The following is an 18453-nucleotide window of genomic DNA, read 5'->3' as shown; positions in this document are numbered from 1 at the left end:
CCTTTCACCGGAGGCTTGGACTCTTGGATCACTTTGGGGGTGGACAGAGTCGGGAGCCTACCTTCTTCACCGGACCGTCCTCCTGGGAACCACACACAGACAACATCTCACTAGAAATAAAGCAACTCATACAGTTAAATCAACATGCACTACAACAATGGCGCCCCCTACACAACAATAGACCAAACATAACACAACAACAGAAAACCATAATCACAGCACTCGGTAATAACAATCACATAGTCATCAGACCAGCAGACAAGGGGGGCCAGATAGTCATACAGGATAGGAACAATTACATCTTAGAAGTCAACAGACAACTTAACAATAGAATTTATTACAAACCACTCAAACATCCACTACAATTAGAAACACAAACACTCATCAGGTCAATTACCACCACACTGTTAGAGAATAAATATATTACAATCAAACAAAAAACATATCTGGACGGTCCGGATGAACCCAGGCCCCGACTCTTCTACCTCCTGCCAAAGAGCCACAAGCCTCCGGGTACTTGGACGGTCCCATCTGTTGTTCCGGTCGGCCGTCCCATTGTAAGCGACTGCAACTCTGAATCATATAGAATAACCGAATACATAGACCACTTTATCAACCCCCTCTCCAGAATTCACCCCAGTTACATTAAAGACACATATCAATTTGTAAATACAATAAATAACCTCACAGTCCCAAACCACACCCTTCTGTTCACAATAGACATAGAATCATTATACACCAACATAGAAACACCACTTGGTTTAACAGCAATAAAACACACTTTTGACAAACACCCAGACCCCTCTAGACCCGATGACATTACAGTGGGGCAAAAAAGTATTTAGTCAGCCACCAATTGTGCAAGTTCTCCCATTTAAAAAGATGAAAGAGGCCTGTAATTTTCATCATAGGTATACCTCAACTATGAGAGACAAAATGAGAAAAAAAAATCCAGGAAATCACATTGTAGGATTTTTAATGAATTAATTGGTAAATTCCTCGGTAAAATAAGTATTTGGTCACCTACAAACAAGCAAGATTTCTGGCTCTCACAGACCTGTAACTTGTTCTTTAAGAGGCTCCTCTGTCCTCCACTCGTTACCTGTATTAATGGCACCTTTTTTAACTCGTTATCAGTATAAAAGACACCTGTCCACAACCTCAAACAGTCATACTCCAAATTCCACTATGGCCAAGACCAAAGACTGTCAAAGGAGACCAGAGACAAAATTGTACACCTGCACCAGGCTGGGAAAACTGAATCTGCAATAGGTAAGCAGCTTGGTGTGAAGAAATTAACTGTGGGAGCAATTATTAGAAAATGGAAGACATACAAGACCACTGCTAATCTCCCTCGATCTGGGGCTCCACGCAAGATCTCACCCCGTGGGGTCAAAATGATCCCAAGAACGGTGAGCAAAAATCCCAGAACCACACGGGGGGACCTAGTGAATGACCTGCAGAGAGCTGGGACCAAAGTAACAGAGGCTACCATCAGTAACACACTATGCCGCCAGGGACTTAAATCCTGCAGTTCCAGACGTGTCCCCCTGCTTAAGCCAGTACATGTCCAGGCCCGTCTGAAGTTTGCTAGAGGGCATTTGGATGATCCAGAAGAGGATTGGGAGAATGTCATATGGTCAGATGAAACCAAAATAGAACTTTTTGGTAAAAACTCAACTCGTCGTGTTTGGAGGAGAAAGAATGCAGAGTTGCATCCAAAGAACACCATACCTACTGTGAAGCATGGGGGTGGAAACATCATGCTTTGGGGCTGTTTTTCTGCAAAGGGACCAGGACGACTGATCCGTGTAAAGGAAAGAATGAATGGGGCCATGTATCGTGAGATTTTGAGTGAAAACCTCCTTCCATCAGCAAGGGCACTGAAGATGAAGCGTGGCTGGGTCTTTCAGCATGACAATGATCCCAAACACACCGCCAGGGCAACGAAGGAGTGGCTTCGTAAGAAGCATTTCAAGGTCCTGGAGTGGCCTAGCCAGTCTCCAGATCTCAACCCCATAGAAAATCTTTGGAGGGAGTTGAAAGTCCGTGTTGCCCAGCGACAGCCCCAAAACATCACTGCTTTAGAGGAGATCTGCATGGAGGAATGGGCCAAAATACCAGCAACAGTGTGTGGAAACCTTGTGAAGACTTACAGAAAACGTTTGACCTCTGTCATTGCCAACAAAGGGTATATAACAAAGTATTGAGATGAACTTTTGTTATTGACCAAATACTTATTTTCCACAATCATTTGAAAATAAATTCATTAAAAATCCTACAATGTGATTTTCTGGATTGTTTCCCCCATTCTGTCTCTCATAGTTGAGGTGTACCTATGATAAAATTACAGGCCTCTCTCATCTTTTTAAATGGGAGAACTTGTACAATTGGTGGCTGACTAAATACTTTTTTGCCCCACTGTATATTACAGTTACTTCACATCACCCTCACCAGAAACGACTTCACCTTCAATAATCAGCACTATCTCCAGCTGTGCGGCTGTGCTATGGGCCGGAAGTATTCTCCATCCTACGCTGACATCTACCTGGCCCATTGGGAGGACACAGCAATCACCAAACTCACTAATAAACCCTTCCAGTATTTCCGGTACCTGGACAACATTTTCGGCATCTGGAACCACACTGCACAGGATTTCCTTGACTTTCTCCATATTTTGAACACTCACCACCCCAAAATTAAACTTCAACATAATTTACAAACTGCATCTGTGGAGTTCCTTGATACGTGCGTCTTCTTCCGTGACTCCAGCGACCACAAAAAAACCCTGGCCACACAAGTTTATTTTAAGGACACAGACAGACATGCACTCCTTCACAAATCCAGCTTTCACCCTAAACACACTTACAGAGGTCTCATCAAGTCCCAGCTGATACGTTTCCACAGGATCTGCACCCTACCAGAACATGTGGAGGAGGCCACCAGTGTTTTATTCAGCGCGTTGAGGTCGAGGGGCTACTCGAGGCGCTTCCTTCGGAGCATCAAGGCGGAGGTCGGCGGCGCCTTTGCGCAGCGTAATGTCACACCGCCATCCCCATCGCCCGCCCCCCTCCTTGTCCCTCTGGTGATAACATACTCTGAGAGCTTAAAAAGATATTTGTCGGCTCTCGGAGTTAATTTCCGGAGGGCGAGTGAGGGGAGTGATGTGCTGCGCGGGCGCCGCATGATCTCCGCCTTCCATAGAAACAAAAACTTAACATATTTTAGTCCATACAGACTTCCCAAAAGACAAATGCAAGAGGGAGGCGCTTCGAGAGGCTGACGTTGGGTTCGTTCGTCTCGCCCACATACACAACCCTTTTTCTCAGAGAGGTATGAATCTTGGGCAGGCCCTGTGCCCAACAACAAAGAATGTTGTTTATGCAGTGAAGTGCAGGCCACAAACTGTATGTGGGTGAGACAAGGAACAAACTCAGCGTCAGGATCAAACAGCACATCTATATGATGAATAGTGGGAACGGCACCACTGTTTTATATTTACATTTTAAGCTCCATGGCCCACATAACCTCCAAAGTTTGGGCCTGGAGAGCAGCAGGGAGTGGACCACGGCCCAGAGACGGGCAGCGGAGAGGAAATGGATCCACCGCCTCAAAACAGTTGACCCGACAGGGCTCAACGAAAAGTTTTAAAGGATCATTTTGTTTAAGAATTTATTTTTAAACTTTCCCTCCAACATTTAAAAAGGTTTTTTAGGATATAACTTTGAGGCACCGTAGCTCTCTCTCTCTCTTTTCCCTTTCCCAACATAATTTGTGACGGTTAGCCGAATAGCAATAACTGTTTAAGGATTTAATATTTATTTATTCATTTTACTAACTTTTTAATAATTTATTCTTACTAACCCATCACCTCATGAACTGATTGTTGTTTTGTTTCATTATAATTCATGAGGTGTATTTAATTAAAACGAAACATTTTCATGTATTTATCAGGTGGGATTTTATGGTTTTTAAACGACTTTTAATGAGCAATCACAATGGAAAACACACTGATCCTATTTTACTAACCCTTTGTTTGCAGTGGTTTTATGATACAGCACCTTTTTAATAGCACTTATCTTTATGTATTGTTCTTTGCTAACCCTACTGTGTTTCCATTAAGAAAAACCTGGTTGCTCATTCTTTCCGATCTTTAAATCTTAATCCCCCTTATTTTGTGTTCTCTCCTTTATAATATTTAATATCATAAAAGGTTGTGTTTTTTGTTTATTTGTATTTTAAGTTTTATACCCTGTAATCGTTATTGTTTTATGATATCGCATGGTGTGTATTTATTAACTAGGTGGGATTTTATGGTTTTTAAACGATCTTTATAACAATTATAATGGATACATATACCGGTCTTATTTACTAACATTTGGTTTGCAGTGATTTTATTATGAGCACTTATATTTATTATTCCACTAACCTGACCGGGACTCTACTAAGTAAAACCTTGTTGTTGTTAATTCTTTTCGATTTTTAAATCTTAAATCCCCCTTATTGTGGTGTGTTTTCCCCCTTTTTTATATCTTCTATGACTCATTTTTAAAGAAAGACATATATATTTACACTTGCATGCTTTTATCGTATTTGACGGTGTGTGTTTTAGAATCGTATTTAATAATATGGCTCTAGTATTAAGTATTGTTTGTTCGGCACCCACAATTTATGCATTTAATTTATTTTATTTTTATTGCTTTTATCTTTTATTTCTTTGATCAGATTTTTTATGAAAAACATCTCCAATACTCCAGGGATACTCCAATGATGATGGACACCCTAAGGGTCAAACTGACCACGCCCAGGGTCCAATCTGATATCTCCCTGGTCCGCTCGTTTGGAACCACAGCACCGGCCGGTTGTTGCCCGGTCGCCCCTGCGAAACCCAGCCCTAGCCTCCAGACCACCTCTTTCCCTAATGGCTCTACATCCGTGTCTCCCCCCCTTCCCTGCCCTCCTCCTTCTTCTTCTCTTCCCCCTCCCCCTGTTCCCATTTATCCTCAGTCTGTTCTACCATTCCCACCACTGTACATTCCTTTTGCTCACACCCGGTACACCTGTACTACTCATACAGCCAGAGAAGGATGCAAAGTACAGGAGTGGTTTCTCAAACCCAGGAAACCGGTCCTAATCATTGGGGATTCAAACGTTAGAAATATCCCATCACACACATCCCAACATTCAGCTGGACTGCTTCCCCGGAGCTGAAGTATTCCATCTGATGGACCTCATAGGGAAGACTAAACCAAACCCGGCTACCACACATATCATCTTGTCTGTGGGTATTAACAACAGGGACCATGACCACAAACTAACCACCATCAAACAACTCCGGGTTCTGTTCAAACGAGCTAATGTTATCTTTCCCAATGCAGACATCAGATTTCACCTCCTCAATTTTCCACCACACTTCACTACCGAACAGAAACATGATCTGAAATTCCTTAACAATAAAATGGTCACTGAACAGAACGTCGTATTCGAGATACCCCATGACCAGTTCACCACCATACAAGACAATATCCACTGGACAAGACCCACAGCCACACTTCTATTCAAAAACTGGTGCGAGCAACTAGCCCTATGACAAACACAGAACCCCAACCCACACACAACCACCCATGGATCCGCACGTGATGACCTGGGTAGGGATTCCCTATCCACATTACTAAATATATCCAAAACATTTCTCCCCTCTGCAGAACAGCAACAACTACTGCAGAGGGGCCCTAACATTCATCCCGCGCCCATCTACATTCGGCTGGGAGGAACTTCAAAGGGACCTACATCAAAATCAACAACAAATCAAATCAAACAAAAAGCGAGCTTTATTCAAAAGCTTGTTGATGAAAACACGAAGCAAGGGTAACACAGGACATGAAAAACACTTAGCTCCAGACATGAAGGGCGACAGGAACAGGCAGGTATCATGGCCAAGATCAGGGAAGAAATGACGACGACCGAACAACAGACAAAAGGGAAACAGGGACTAAATACACAAGGGTAATCACAAGACGAGAGACAGCTGGAAGGGGGAGGAGAAACACAGGGGCAACAGGTGAACACAATGACACAATCAGGCACAGGAGGGAAACGCAGACAGGAAGTGAAGCTTAACATGACAGAAGTGGGGAAAACATTTCAAAATAAAGCACACAACACAAAGACATGACGGATATGAAACACGGATCATGACACCTTCCAACTGGGAACCTCTCACGTCCCAGTTGGACCAACATACAGAGAGACAGGCCCTGCGTACGCATCGACCCGACCAAACGCAGGGTCTTGAAACAGCTCACTAATCACCCCAGCATCATCATAAAACCGGCCGACAAAAAATAATCATTATGGATAAATCACAATACCTCACGGAAGCCAGAAGACAATTTACCAATTCTCACCATTACACACCCATCCCATGTAGCATTCAACCCCATACACAGACCAAACTTAGAGAAATAATTCAGTCCCTTTACAACAATAAATACATTAATGCCCAACAAAAACATTTCCTATTTGGACCAGACCAACCTCGACCCCGTGCATTTTACCTGCTTCCCAAAATCCACAAGTACCCTGTCACCTGGACCATTCCTTTTGAAGTTCCTCCCGGTAGACCGATAGTTTCCGACTGCAACAGCACTTCCTATAACACATCACAGTACATTGAACATTATTTAGGCCCCCTCTCCACCCAACACCCCAGCTACATTAAGGACACCTATCACTTTCTGGAAATCATAAGACCCATGGCTGTTCCAACCTCATCATACCTCTTCACCATAGACATAGACAGCCTATACACCAACAATGACTCACACTCACAAAACCATCTCCGCATTCCGCAAGAACAAAAGCCTACACGACATACTCATCCGCTCTAAATTCACTAACCACACACCATTAGCACGCACACAACACCATAAACTATATAGGAACAGGAAATTCATCACCAACACATACTGCGGAGCAGGCTACCCCACTCTTAGCTCATTTACACTTAACAGCACAAAAATAGTTTACATTATTACATGCAACACCTGCAACATACACTATATAGGAGAAACACAGAACACTACACACACGTCTAAAACAACATCTGTACTGCATTGGGAAAGGTATCCTCACCACCCACCTGTTCCAGCACTTCCAACACCACTCCCCCACAATATCTGGCCAAGAGGCCAACGATTGGTAGAGCGTTGGACAAAGGAAGAGGGCTGAGAAAAGCTGGGAACTACTACACTAAAGGGTCTCAATGACAATGTTTGCAGAACCCATAATGGAGCTGCCTCCCCTCAGGGTCCCCTCTCAGTGCCCCTGATCTGTCAATAAATCCCATCCGCTGGGGGTCATGACACACACACACACGCACACGGCTCAGTAGGACAGTGCCACCTTTCATAGACATGACCCATAAACCTCAACCCTAACCCAAACCTAACCCTGGCCATCCCCCTTAAGCTCTGTGGCTTAAGGGTAATATACTACCTTGTGAAACTGCTATGCGAGGCCCGGGAACAGCCCGTAAAGCCCTCCCCCTTAAGCTCTGCGGCTTTAGGGGAATATACTACCTTGTGAAACTGCTATGCAAGGCCCGGGAACACCCATTAAAGCCATCCCCCTTAGGCTCCGTGGCTTTAAGGGGAATATACTATCTAGCGAATCTGCTATGTGAAGGACCGGGAACTGCCCGAAAGCCAAAGGTAAATTTCCCTGCTGTGGGGCAAAAAGGATGCCGATTCCAGAAATTATTGCATATAGTACGTTTAATCCTGAGGGAAAACTTTCTTTGGTAGGTGATTGAACCTGCTTTGCAGAGAGGAATTCATGGTGTTCATATAGGAGAGCCACTGTCGGAGAGAGCAAATCTAAAATGAAAGTCATATGCATATAGCTATTCGTCATTAATTAGATCCACATAACAGAAATGTATTTATTATTTTTAATTACTATAAACTTATTAATGTATTGATAGCAGTATAAATGCGTGTTAACCCTTCAGAATAATTTTCAAACTGACCACGCCCAGGGTCCAATCTGATATCTCCCTGGTCTGCTCGGTTGGGACCACAGCACCGGCCGGTTGTTGCCCGGTCGCCCCTGCACCTGCGAAACCCAGCCCTAGCCTCCAGACCACCTCTTTCCCAAACGGCTCTAAATCCGTGTCTCCCCCCCTTCCCTTCCCTGCCGTCCTCCTGCCGTCCTCCTCCTCCTCCTCCTCCTCCTCCTCCTCATCCTCCTTCCCCCTCCCCCTGTTCCCATCCATTTATCCTCAGTTTTCTACCATTCCCACCACCATCTCTCCCTCACCACTGTACATTCCTTTTGCTCACACCCGGTACACCTGTACTACTCATACAGCCAGAGAAGGATGCTAAGTACAGGATTGGTTTCTCAAACCCAGGAAACTGGTCCTAATCATTGGGGATTCAAACGTTAGAAATATCCCATCACACACATCCCAACATTCAGCTGGACTGCTTCCCCGGAGCTGAAGTATTCCATCTGATGGACCTCATAGGGAAGACTAAACCAAACCCGGCTACCACACATATCATCTTGTCTGTGGGTATTAACAACAGGGACCATGACCACAAACTAATCACCATCAAACAACTCCGGGTTCTGTTCAAACGAGCTAATGTTATCTTTCCCAATGCAGACATCAGATTTCACCTCCTCAATTTTCCACCACACTTCACTACCGAACAGAAACATAATCTGAAATTCCTTAACAATAAAATGGTCACTGAACAGAACGTCGTATCCGAGATACCCCATGACCAGTTCACCACCATACAAGACAATATCCACTGGACAAGACCCACAGCCACACTTCTATTCAAAAACTGGTGCGAGCAACTAGCCCTATGACAAACACAGAACCCCAACCCACACACAACCACCCATGGATCCGCACGTGATGACCTGGGTAGGGATTCCCTATCCACATTACTAAATATATCCAAAACATTTCTCCCCTCTGCAGAACAGCAACAACTACTGCAGAGGGGCCCTAACATTCATCCCGCGCCCATCTACATTCGGCTGGGAGGAACTTCAAAGGGACCTACATCAAAATCAACAACAAATCAAATCAAACAAAAAGCGAGCTTTATTCAAAAGCTTGTTGATGAAAACACGAAGCAAGGGTAACACAGGACATGAAAAACACTTAGCTCCAGACATGAAGGGCGACAGGAACAGGCAGGTAACATGGCCAAGATCAGGGAAGAAATGACGACAACCGAACAACAGACAAAAGGGAAACAGGGACTAAATACACAAGGGTAATCACAAGACGAGAGACAGCTGGAAGGGGGAGGAGAAACACAGGGGCAACAGGTGAACATAATGACACAATCAGGCACAGGAGGGAAACGCAGACAGGAAGTGAAGCTTAACATGACAGAAGTGGGGAAAACATTTCAAAATAAAGCACACAACACAAAGACATGACGGATATGAAACACGGATCATGACACCTTCCAACTGGGAACCTCTCACGTCCCAGTTGGACCAACATACAGAGAGACAGGCCCTGCGTACGCATCGACCCGACCAAACGCAGGGTCTTGAAACAGCTCACTAATCACCCCAGAATCATCATAAAACCGGCCGACAAAAAATAATCATTATGGATAAATCACAATACCTCACGGAAGCCAGAAGACAATTTACCAATTCTCACCATTACACACCCATCCCATGTAGCATTCAACCCCATACACAGACCAAACTTAGAGAAATAATTCAGTCCCTTTACAACAATAAATACATTAATGCCCAACAAAAACATTTCCTATTTGGACCAGACCAACCTCGACCCCGTGCATTTTACCTGCTTCCCAAAATCCACAAGTACCCTGCCACCTGGACCATTCCTTTTGAAGTTCCTCCCGGTAGACCGATAGTTTCCGACTGCAACAGCACTTCCTATAACACATCACAGTACATTGAACATTATTTAGGCCCCCTCTCCACCCAACACCCCAGCTACATTAAGGACACCTATCACTTTTTGGAAATCATAAGACCCATGGCTGTTCCAACCTCATCATACCTCTTCACCATAGACATAGACAGCCTATACACCAACAATGACTCACACTCACAAAACCATCTCCGCATTCCGCAAGAACAAAAGCCTACACGACATACTCATCCGCTCTAAATTCACTAACCACACACACAACACCATAAACTATATAGGAACAGGAAATTCATCACCAACACATACTGCGGAGCAGGCTACCCCACTCTTAGCTCATTTACACTTAACAGCACAAAAATAGTTTACATTATTACATGCAACACCTGCAACATACACTATATAGGAGAAACACAGAACACACTACACACACGTCTAAAACAACATCTGTACTGCATTGGGAAAGGTATCCTCACCACCCACCTGTTCCAGCACTTCCAACACCACTCCCCCACAATATCTGGCCAAGAGGCCAACGATTGGTGGAGCGTTGGACAAAGGAAGAGGGCTGAGAAAAGCTGGGAACTACTACACTAAAGGGTCTCAATGACAATGTTTGCAGAACCCATAATGGAGCTGCCTCCCCTCAGGGTCCCCTCTCAGTGCCCCTGATCTGTCAATAAATCCCGTCCGCTGGGGGTCATGACACACACACACACGCACACGGCTCAGTAGGACAGTGCCACCTTTCATAGACATGACCCATAAACCTCAACCCTAACCCAAACCTAACCCTGGCAATCCCCCTTAAGCTCTGTGGCTTAAGGGTAATATACTACCTTGTGAAACTGCTATGCGAGGCCCGGGAACAGCCCGTAAAGCCCTCCCCCTTAAGCTCTGCGGCTTTAGGGGAATATACTACCTTGTGAAACTGCTATGCAAGGCCCGGGAACACCCATTAAAGCCATCCCCCTTAGGCTCCGTGGCTTTAAGGGGAATATACTATCTAGCGAATCTGCTATGTGAAGGACCGGGAACTGCCCGAAAGCCAAAGGTAAATTTCCCTGCTGTGGGGCAAAAAGGATGCCGATTCCAGAAATTATTGCATATAGTACGTTTAATCCTGAGGGAAAACTTTCTTTGGTAGGTGATTGAACCTGCTTTGCAGACAGGAATTCATGGTGTTCATATAGGAGAGCCACTGTCGGAGAGAGCAAATCTAAAATGAAAGTCATATGCATATAGCTATTCGTCATTAATTAGATCCACATAACAGAAATTTATTTATTATTTTTAATTACTATAAACTTATTAATGTATTGATAGCAGTATAAATGCGTGTTAACCCTTCAGAATAATTTTCAAACTGACCACGCCCAGGGTCCAATCTGATATCTCCCTGGTCTGCTCGGTTGGGACCACAGCACCGGCCGGTTGTTGCCCGGTCGCCCCTGCACCTGCGAAACCCAGCCCTAGCCTCCAGACCACCTCTTTCCCAAACGGCTCTAAATCCGTGTCTCCCCCCCCTTCCCTTCCCTGCCGTCCTCCTCCTCCTCCTCCTTCTCTTCCCCGCCGTCCTCCTCCTCCTCCTCCTCCTCTTCCCCCTCCCCCTGTTCCCATCCATTTATCCTCAGTTTTCTACCACTCCCACCACCATCTCTCCCTCACCACTGTACATTCCTCCACCCGGTACACCTGTACTACTCATACAGCCAGAGAAGGATGCTAAGTACAGGATTGGTTTCTCAAACCCAGGAAACTGGTCCTAATCATTGGGGATTCAAACGTTAGAAATATCCCATCACACACATCCCAACATTCAGCTGGACTGCTTCCCCGGAGCTGAAGTATTCCATCTGATGGACCTCATAGGGAAGACTAAACCAAACCCGGCTACCACACATATCATCTTGTCTGTGGGTATTAACAACAGGGACCATGACCACAAACTAATCACCATCAAACAACTCCGGGTTCTGTTCAAACGAGCTAATGTTATCTTTCCCAATGCAGACATCAGATTTCACCTCCTCAATTTTCCACCACACTTCACTACCGAACAGAAACATAATCTGAAATTCCTTAACAATAAAATGGTCACTGAACAGAACGTCGTATCCGAGATACCCCATGACCAGTTCACCACCATACAAGACAATATCCACTGGACAAGACCCACAGCCACACTTCTATTCAAAAACTGGTGCGAGCAACTAGCCCTATGACAAACACAGAACCCCAACCCACACACAACCACCCATGGATCCGCACGTGATGACCTGGGTAGGGATTCCCTATCCACATTACTAAATATATCCAAAACATTTCTCCCCTCTGTAGAACAGCAACAACTACTGCAGAGGGGCCCTAACATTCATCCCGCGCCCATCTACATTCGGCTGGGAGGAACTTCAAAGGGACCTACATCAAAATCAACAACAAATCAAATCAAACAAAAAGCGAGCTTTATTCAAAAGCTTGTTGATGAAAACACGAAGCAAGGGTAACACAGGACATGAAAAACACTTAGCTCCAGACATGAAGGGCGACAGGAACAGGCAGGTAACATGGCCAAGATCAGGGAAGAAATGACGACAACCGAACAACAGACAAAAGGGTAGTGTTGTTACCTCCGACTCTCCTGCTTCGAAGCTTGTATCAAAAAATGAACCAGCGCAAGGCAAAGCAATGTATCGGTGCTTGATTCGTTTGCTGCTGATCACGTAACCAATGACGTCCGAAGCTTCGTTTCAACGCACACTCACGTGACTGCTTCAATTCGATTCAAAGGTGCGCGAAACGGCGCGCGAGTTGTGGGGTTTGAAGTAGTCGAGAATCAGACAGTCAGTAGTAGTACAGCGAGTTGCGAGTAGTAGTAGTAGTAGCAAAGTAGTCGAGAGCAGTGTTGCGAGTCAGAACAGTCAGTATAACTAGTAGTAGTAGTAGCAAAGTAGTCGAGAGCAGTGTTGCGAGTCAGAACAGTAAGTATAGCGAGTATAGTAGCAAAGAGAAAATAGTTAATTGCAATGGAACCTGTTGCAAAGAGAGGCCGCTCCGAGATGTGGGAGCACTTTAATTTGATTTCTCCTAACAAGGTTGGCAATAGGGCAGGCAAAACCTATATAATTTTATAGCGTAATTATGGATGTTTTTGGAAGTAGGCTAAGCTTTGGCAAAGCAGCTCCCCACAATGTTTTAATTGTGTTATGGTTAACTGATCATGCAACACATCTGCCCGTGTCATGTCATGTCATGGATGAACTTACTGGCTAACCACCCACGAAATCTAGCATTCTTTGCATATATCTAATAATGAAATGTTGTCCCAGGTGTATGGTTCACTTTATTCTACTATAGAATAAACTTGTGTCATCAAAATTATCCTGTGTGCCATGTGTAATTGTAGTGAATGTGTGCATTGGATAGGTCATAATGGCGATTTGGCTTGTATCATAGCCTATTGGCAATGGTTAGTGAAGTTGTTACACATGCGTATAAGTATATATATGTTTTTTTAATTCTGTTTTCAGGTCCAATGTTTGGTTTGCCATCAACAGCTGGCCTATAATAATAACACCTCATCCATGCTGAGGCATTTCCGTGCTAAGCATGAGGCTGGCCAAGCTGCAGCGAGCATCCGGGGTGAGTACCATTGCTCTAATTCAGTAGTTCCCTCCTACATGTAATCGTCATGTTAATATATGTTTATGCATTTATTTCATGGCAGCATTTATTCATTAAAAGTACTCGCAGTGGTATTATGTTATGTAGCCATGACCTTTTGTTGTGTTGCAGGCGATAGAAAGGCCAAGATTGATGAGGCACTGGTGAACATGATTGTCCAGGATTCCCAGCCTTTCAAGGTATAAGGATATGTATTTTCCACATACATAGAGATATTTTTTTCTGTAAAACACATATTAAATATCTTCTACTGTTTAGGTTGTGGATGATCAAGGTTTCAGAGCCTTGGTTTCCCTTTTGGACCCTACGTATGTCCTTCCATCAAGGCAGACCTTGAAGTCCATGATGGAGGCAAGGTATCGTGAGGAGAAGCAGAAGGCCAAAGACAAGGTTCAGAAGGCTACTGCTGTGGCCTTGACCTCGGATATGTGGACATCCATCCACATGGATTCCTACCTGGCCTTCACTTGCCATTTTGTGGATGAGGAAGACAAGTTGGCGACTGTTTTGCTGGCAGTTGCTAAGTTTGGGGAGCGCCACACTGCATCCAACATTGCAACTGTGAAAGGGTCAATTCTGGAAGAGTGGGAAATACCCAAAGCAAAGGTCATGTGCCTTACTACAGATGGTGCCTCAAATATGCACCTCTGTAGTAGCATCATGGAGGTAAGGCACAGCCACTGCATTGCTCATGCCTTGAATTTGGTGGTGAAGAAGGCCCTCAAACTAACCCCAGGTCTGGAGGAGGTGCGCACTAAGGCAAGAGATATTGCCACTTACTTCAGGACCAGCACTGTAGCCAGAGAGCGGCTTCTCTGCCTTCAAAACCAAATGGGTGGTCCAACAAATAAACTCATTCAAGAGGTGGACACAAGATGGAACAGCACCTTAGACATGCTCCAAAGACTGTACGAGCAGAGAGAGCCAGTGGGTGCAGCCTTGGCCTCTCTTCAGACAGATGTGGCACCATTGACCTCCAATCAATACCACAGCATAAGTCAGTGCATTTCTCTTTTGGCCCCTCTCAAAGAAGCCACAGTTGAGCTTTCTGCCGAGAAACGTGTCAGGTTCGAAAATAATTCCGCTGGTGAAGATGCTGCGGCACATTATTGCAACAAAACAAAGGCAGCTTACAGATGAAATGGCCAGAGATTTGGCTAAACATTTGTTAACCCTAACGTCTGAAAAGCTTGGGAATTATGAGGTTGCAGGACAGCATGCTCTGGCCACTCTCCTGGATCCTCGTTTTAAAACCATGGGGTTTTGCAACACCACACACCAGCAAAATGGTGTTAAAAAACTTATGGCAGAATGTGCCACTGTTATAAGGCAAAAAACACCTGATCCGGCACCCTCCGATGATCCTACCCCATCAACTTCACATGATGCACCTTCAACCTCTGATTCATCAGGTATGGATGCAGTTTCAATGTTGTAGTGTTTATGTATAATATACAGTATATTGATTGCATTCCTGTACCATTACCGTTTCAGGCCTGTGGGAGCTGTTGGATGCACAAGTTTTGGAGAAGAGGAAGGTCAAAAGTGCTACAGCCAATGCCTCTGTAGAGACGAACCGGTACCTTGCAGAGCCCAACATTCCACGAAATGAAGACCCACTTGAGTATTGGGTCAAGCACAAGCATGTGTACCCCCATCTTTGTGTTGGCACGGAATCTTTTGTGCATTCCGGCCTCATCTGTGCCATGTGAACGCGTTTTTTCCAAGGCTGGGGAAATAGTTTCCAAGAAGAGAAACCGACTAAACCCCAGTACTGTGGAGAAAATTGTGTTTCTTAATAAAAATCGATTTTAATTTCATGTCCCATCCCACCCAACACCTGTTCACAAGCACCTCCATGTTCTTGCCCTTCCATGTGTAACCTGTCCACAAGCACTTCCCTGCCACACTGATCTCTCCTCTGTAAAACCCTTGCCACATTCAAGAAATAGTTCAAATAAGTCACTATGACTGCCATAAACTGCACAGGCATTAGGAAGCACTTGCAATTATTTTCAATCTCACATTTGTGTAAAACGAAGATCTATCTTCTGCTAGTATGATCACTCACACATGCACAAAGCTGCAAACAAAGGTACAGAAAGACACCCAGACACAATTGTGAAATACACAAACATGGACACAATTCATACGAGAAAAGCAGTAGTTTTATTCAAATAGGAATCCACATATTGATGACATGATTTATTGGTTCAAGTTTTCATAGTCATGTTCAGCCCACAGAGAGGGAGGCAAAATATAGGGTGTTTGAAACATACTGCACTACACGTTTTCAACAGCAGAGGTCAACCTAGAGTTTTAGATGCATTGAATGAATGAACCTTTTTCCAATACAATTGGATGGAAAGCTTCACTGGTTCATAAAGCTTCACTTTGCCATCACTACGAAAGGGAAACAGGGACTAAATACACAAGGGTAATCACAAGACGAGAGACAGCTGGAAGGGGGAGGAGAAACACAGGGGCAACAGGTGAACATAATGACACAATCAGGCACAGGAGGGAAACGCAGACAGGAAGTGAAGCTTAACATGACAGAAGTGGGGAAAACATTTCAAAATAAAGCACACAACACAAAGACATGACGGATATGAAACACGGATCATGACACCTTCCAACTGGGAACCTCTCACGTCCCAGTTGGACCAACATACAGAGAGACAGGCCCTGCGTACGCATCGACCCGACCAAACGCAGGGTCTTGAAACAGCTCACTAATCACCCCAGAATCATCATAAAACCGGCCGACAAAAAATAATCATTATGGATAAATCACAATACCTCACGGAAGCCAGAAGACAATTTACCAATTCTCACCATTACACACCCATCCCATGTAGCATTCAACCCCATACACAGACCAAACTTAGAGAAATAATTCAGTCCCTTTACAACAATAAATACATTAATGCCCAACAAAAACATTTCCTATTTGGACCAGACCAACCTCGACCCCGTGCATTTTACCTGCTTCCCAAAATCCACAAGTACCCTGCCACCTGGACCATTCCTTTTGAAGTTCCTCCCGGTAGACCGATAGTTTCCGACTGCAACAGCACTTCCTATAACACATCACAGTACATTGAACATTATTTAGGCCCCCTCTCCACCCAACACCCCAGCTACATTAAGGACACCTATCACTTTCTGGAAATCATAAGACCCATGGCTGTTCCAACCTCATCATACCTCTTCACCATAGACATAGACAGCCTATACACCAACAATGACTCACTCACAAAACCATCTCCGCATTCCGCAAGAACAAAAGCCTACACGACATACTCATCCGCTCTAAATTCACTAACCATACACCATTAGCACACACACAACACCATAAACTATATAGGAACAGGAAATTCATCACCAACACATACTCCGGAGCAGGCTACCCCACTCTTAGCTCATTTACACTTAACAGCACAAAAATAGTTTACATTATTACATGCAACACCTGCAACATACACTATATAGGAGAAACACAGAACACACTACACACACGTCTAAAACAACATCTGTACTGCATTGGGAAAGGTATCCTCACCACCCACCTGTTCCAGCACTTCCAACACCACTCCCCCACAATATCTGGCCAAGAGGCCAACGATTGGTGGAGCGTTGGACAAAGGAAGAGGGCTGAGAAAAGCTGGGAACTACTACACTAAAGGGTCTCAATGACAATGTTTGCAGAACCCATAATGGAGCTGCCTCCCCTCAGGGTCCCCTCTCAGTGCCCCTGATCTGTCAATAAATCCCGTCCGCTGGGGGTCATGACACACACACACGGCTCAGTAGGACAGTGCCACCTTTCATAGACATGACCCATAAACCTCAACCCTAACCCAAACCTAACCCTGGCCATCCCCCTTAAGCTCTGTGGCTTAAGGGTAATATACTACCTTGTGAAACTGCTATGCGAGGCCCGGGAACAGCCCGTAAAGCCCTCCCCCTTAAGCTCTGCGGCTTTAGGGGAATATACTACCTTGTGAAACTGCTATGCAAGGCCCGGGAACACCCATTAAAGCCATCCCCCTTAGGCTCCGTGGCTTTAAGGGGAATATACTATCTAGCGAATCTGCTATGTGAAGGACCGGGAACTGCCCGAAAGCCAAAGGTAAATTTCCCTGCTGTGGGGCAAAAAGGATGCCGATTCCAGAAATTATTGCATATAGTATGTTTAATCCTGAGGGAAAACTTTCTTTGGTAGGTGATTGAACCTGCTTTGCAGGCAGGAATTCATGGTGTTCATATAGGAGAGCCACTGTCGGAGAGAGCAAATCTAAAATGAAAGTCATATGCATATAGCTATTCGTCATTAATTAGATCCACATAACAGAAATGTATTTATTATTTTTAATTACTATAAACTTATTAATGTATTGATAGCAGTATAAATGCGTGTTAACCCTTCAGAATAATTTTCAAACTGACCACGCCCAGGGTCCAATCTGATATCTCCCTGGTCTGCTCGGTTGGGACCACAGCACCGGCCGGTTGTTGCCCGGTCGCCCCTGCACCTGCGAAACCCAGCCCTAGCCTCCAGACCACCTCTTTCCCAAACGGCTCTAAATCCGTGTCTCCCCACCTTCCCTTCCCTGCCGTCCTCCTCCTCCTCCTCTTCTTCCCCGCCGTCCTCCTCCTCCTCCTCCTCCTCCTCCTTCTCTTCCCCCTCCCCCTGTTCCCATCCATTTATCCTCAGTTTTCTACCATTCCCACCACCATCTCTCCCTCACCACTGTACATTCCTTTTGCTCACACCCGGTACACCTGTACTACTCATACAGCCAGAGAAAGATGCTAAGTACAGG

The 18453-nt window shown here is 44.8% G+C and overlaps 1 protein-coding gene across 1 annotated transcript; it reads left to right on the top strand.

The window, feature by feature from the left end:
- Positions 1-12741: 12741 nt before the first annotated feature.
- LOC134879412 (zinc finger BED domain-containing protein 4-like) lies at positions 12742-15261 on the top strand. Its single transcript, XM_063905913.1, has 5 exons — positions 12742-13035; positions 13471-13582; positions 13736-13803; positions 13883-15036; positions 15119-15261. Exons 1-4 carry the CDS (start codon positions 12967-12969, stop codon positions 14762-14764), a joined length of 1131 nt encoding a protein of 376 aa, XP_063761983.1. The 5' UTR covers positions 12742-12966; the 3' UTR covers positions 14765-15036; positions 15119-15261.
- The last annotated feature ends 3192 nt before the right edge of the window (positions 15262-18453 follow it).

The sequence above is a fragment of the Eleginops maclovinus genome, chromosome 17, assembly GCF_036324505.1.
Source record: "Eleginops maclovinus isolate JMC-PN-2008 ecotype Puerto Natales chromosome 17, JC_Emac_rtc_rv5, whole genome shotgun sequence".
In the NCBI taxonomy this organism is placed as follows: domain Eukaryota; kingdom Metazoa; phylum Chordata; class Actinopteri; order Perciformes; family Eleginopidae; genus Eleginops; species Eleginops maclovinus.
Note: the sequence above shows the minus strand (reverse complement) of the source record. Positions and strands in the feature narration are given on the sequence as shown.

What these genes read in the sequence shown, in the direction of transcription:
- LOC134879412 (XM_063905913.1), top strand. Translation starts at nt 12,967, where the DNA reads ATGGAACCTGTTGCAAAGAGAGGCCGCTCCGAGATGTGGGAGCACTTT. An exon ending in AGCTGCAGCGAGCATCCGGG is followed by an intron (nt 13,583 to 13,735) that starts GTGAGTACCATT and finishes GTTGTGTTGCAG; the next exon opens with GCGATAGAAAGGCCAAGATT. An exon ending in AGGATTCCCAGCCTTTCAAG is followed by an intron (nt 13,804 to 13,882) that starts GTATAAGGATAT and finishes TCTACTGTTTAG; the next exon opens with GTTGTGGATGATCAAGGTTT.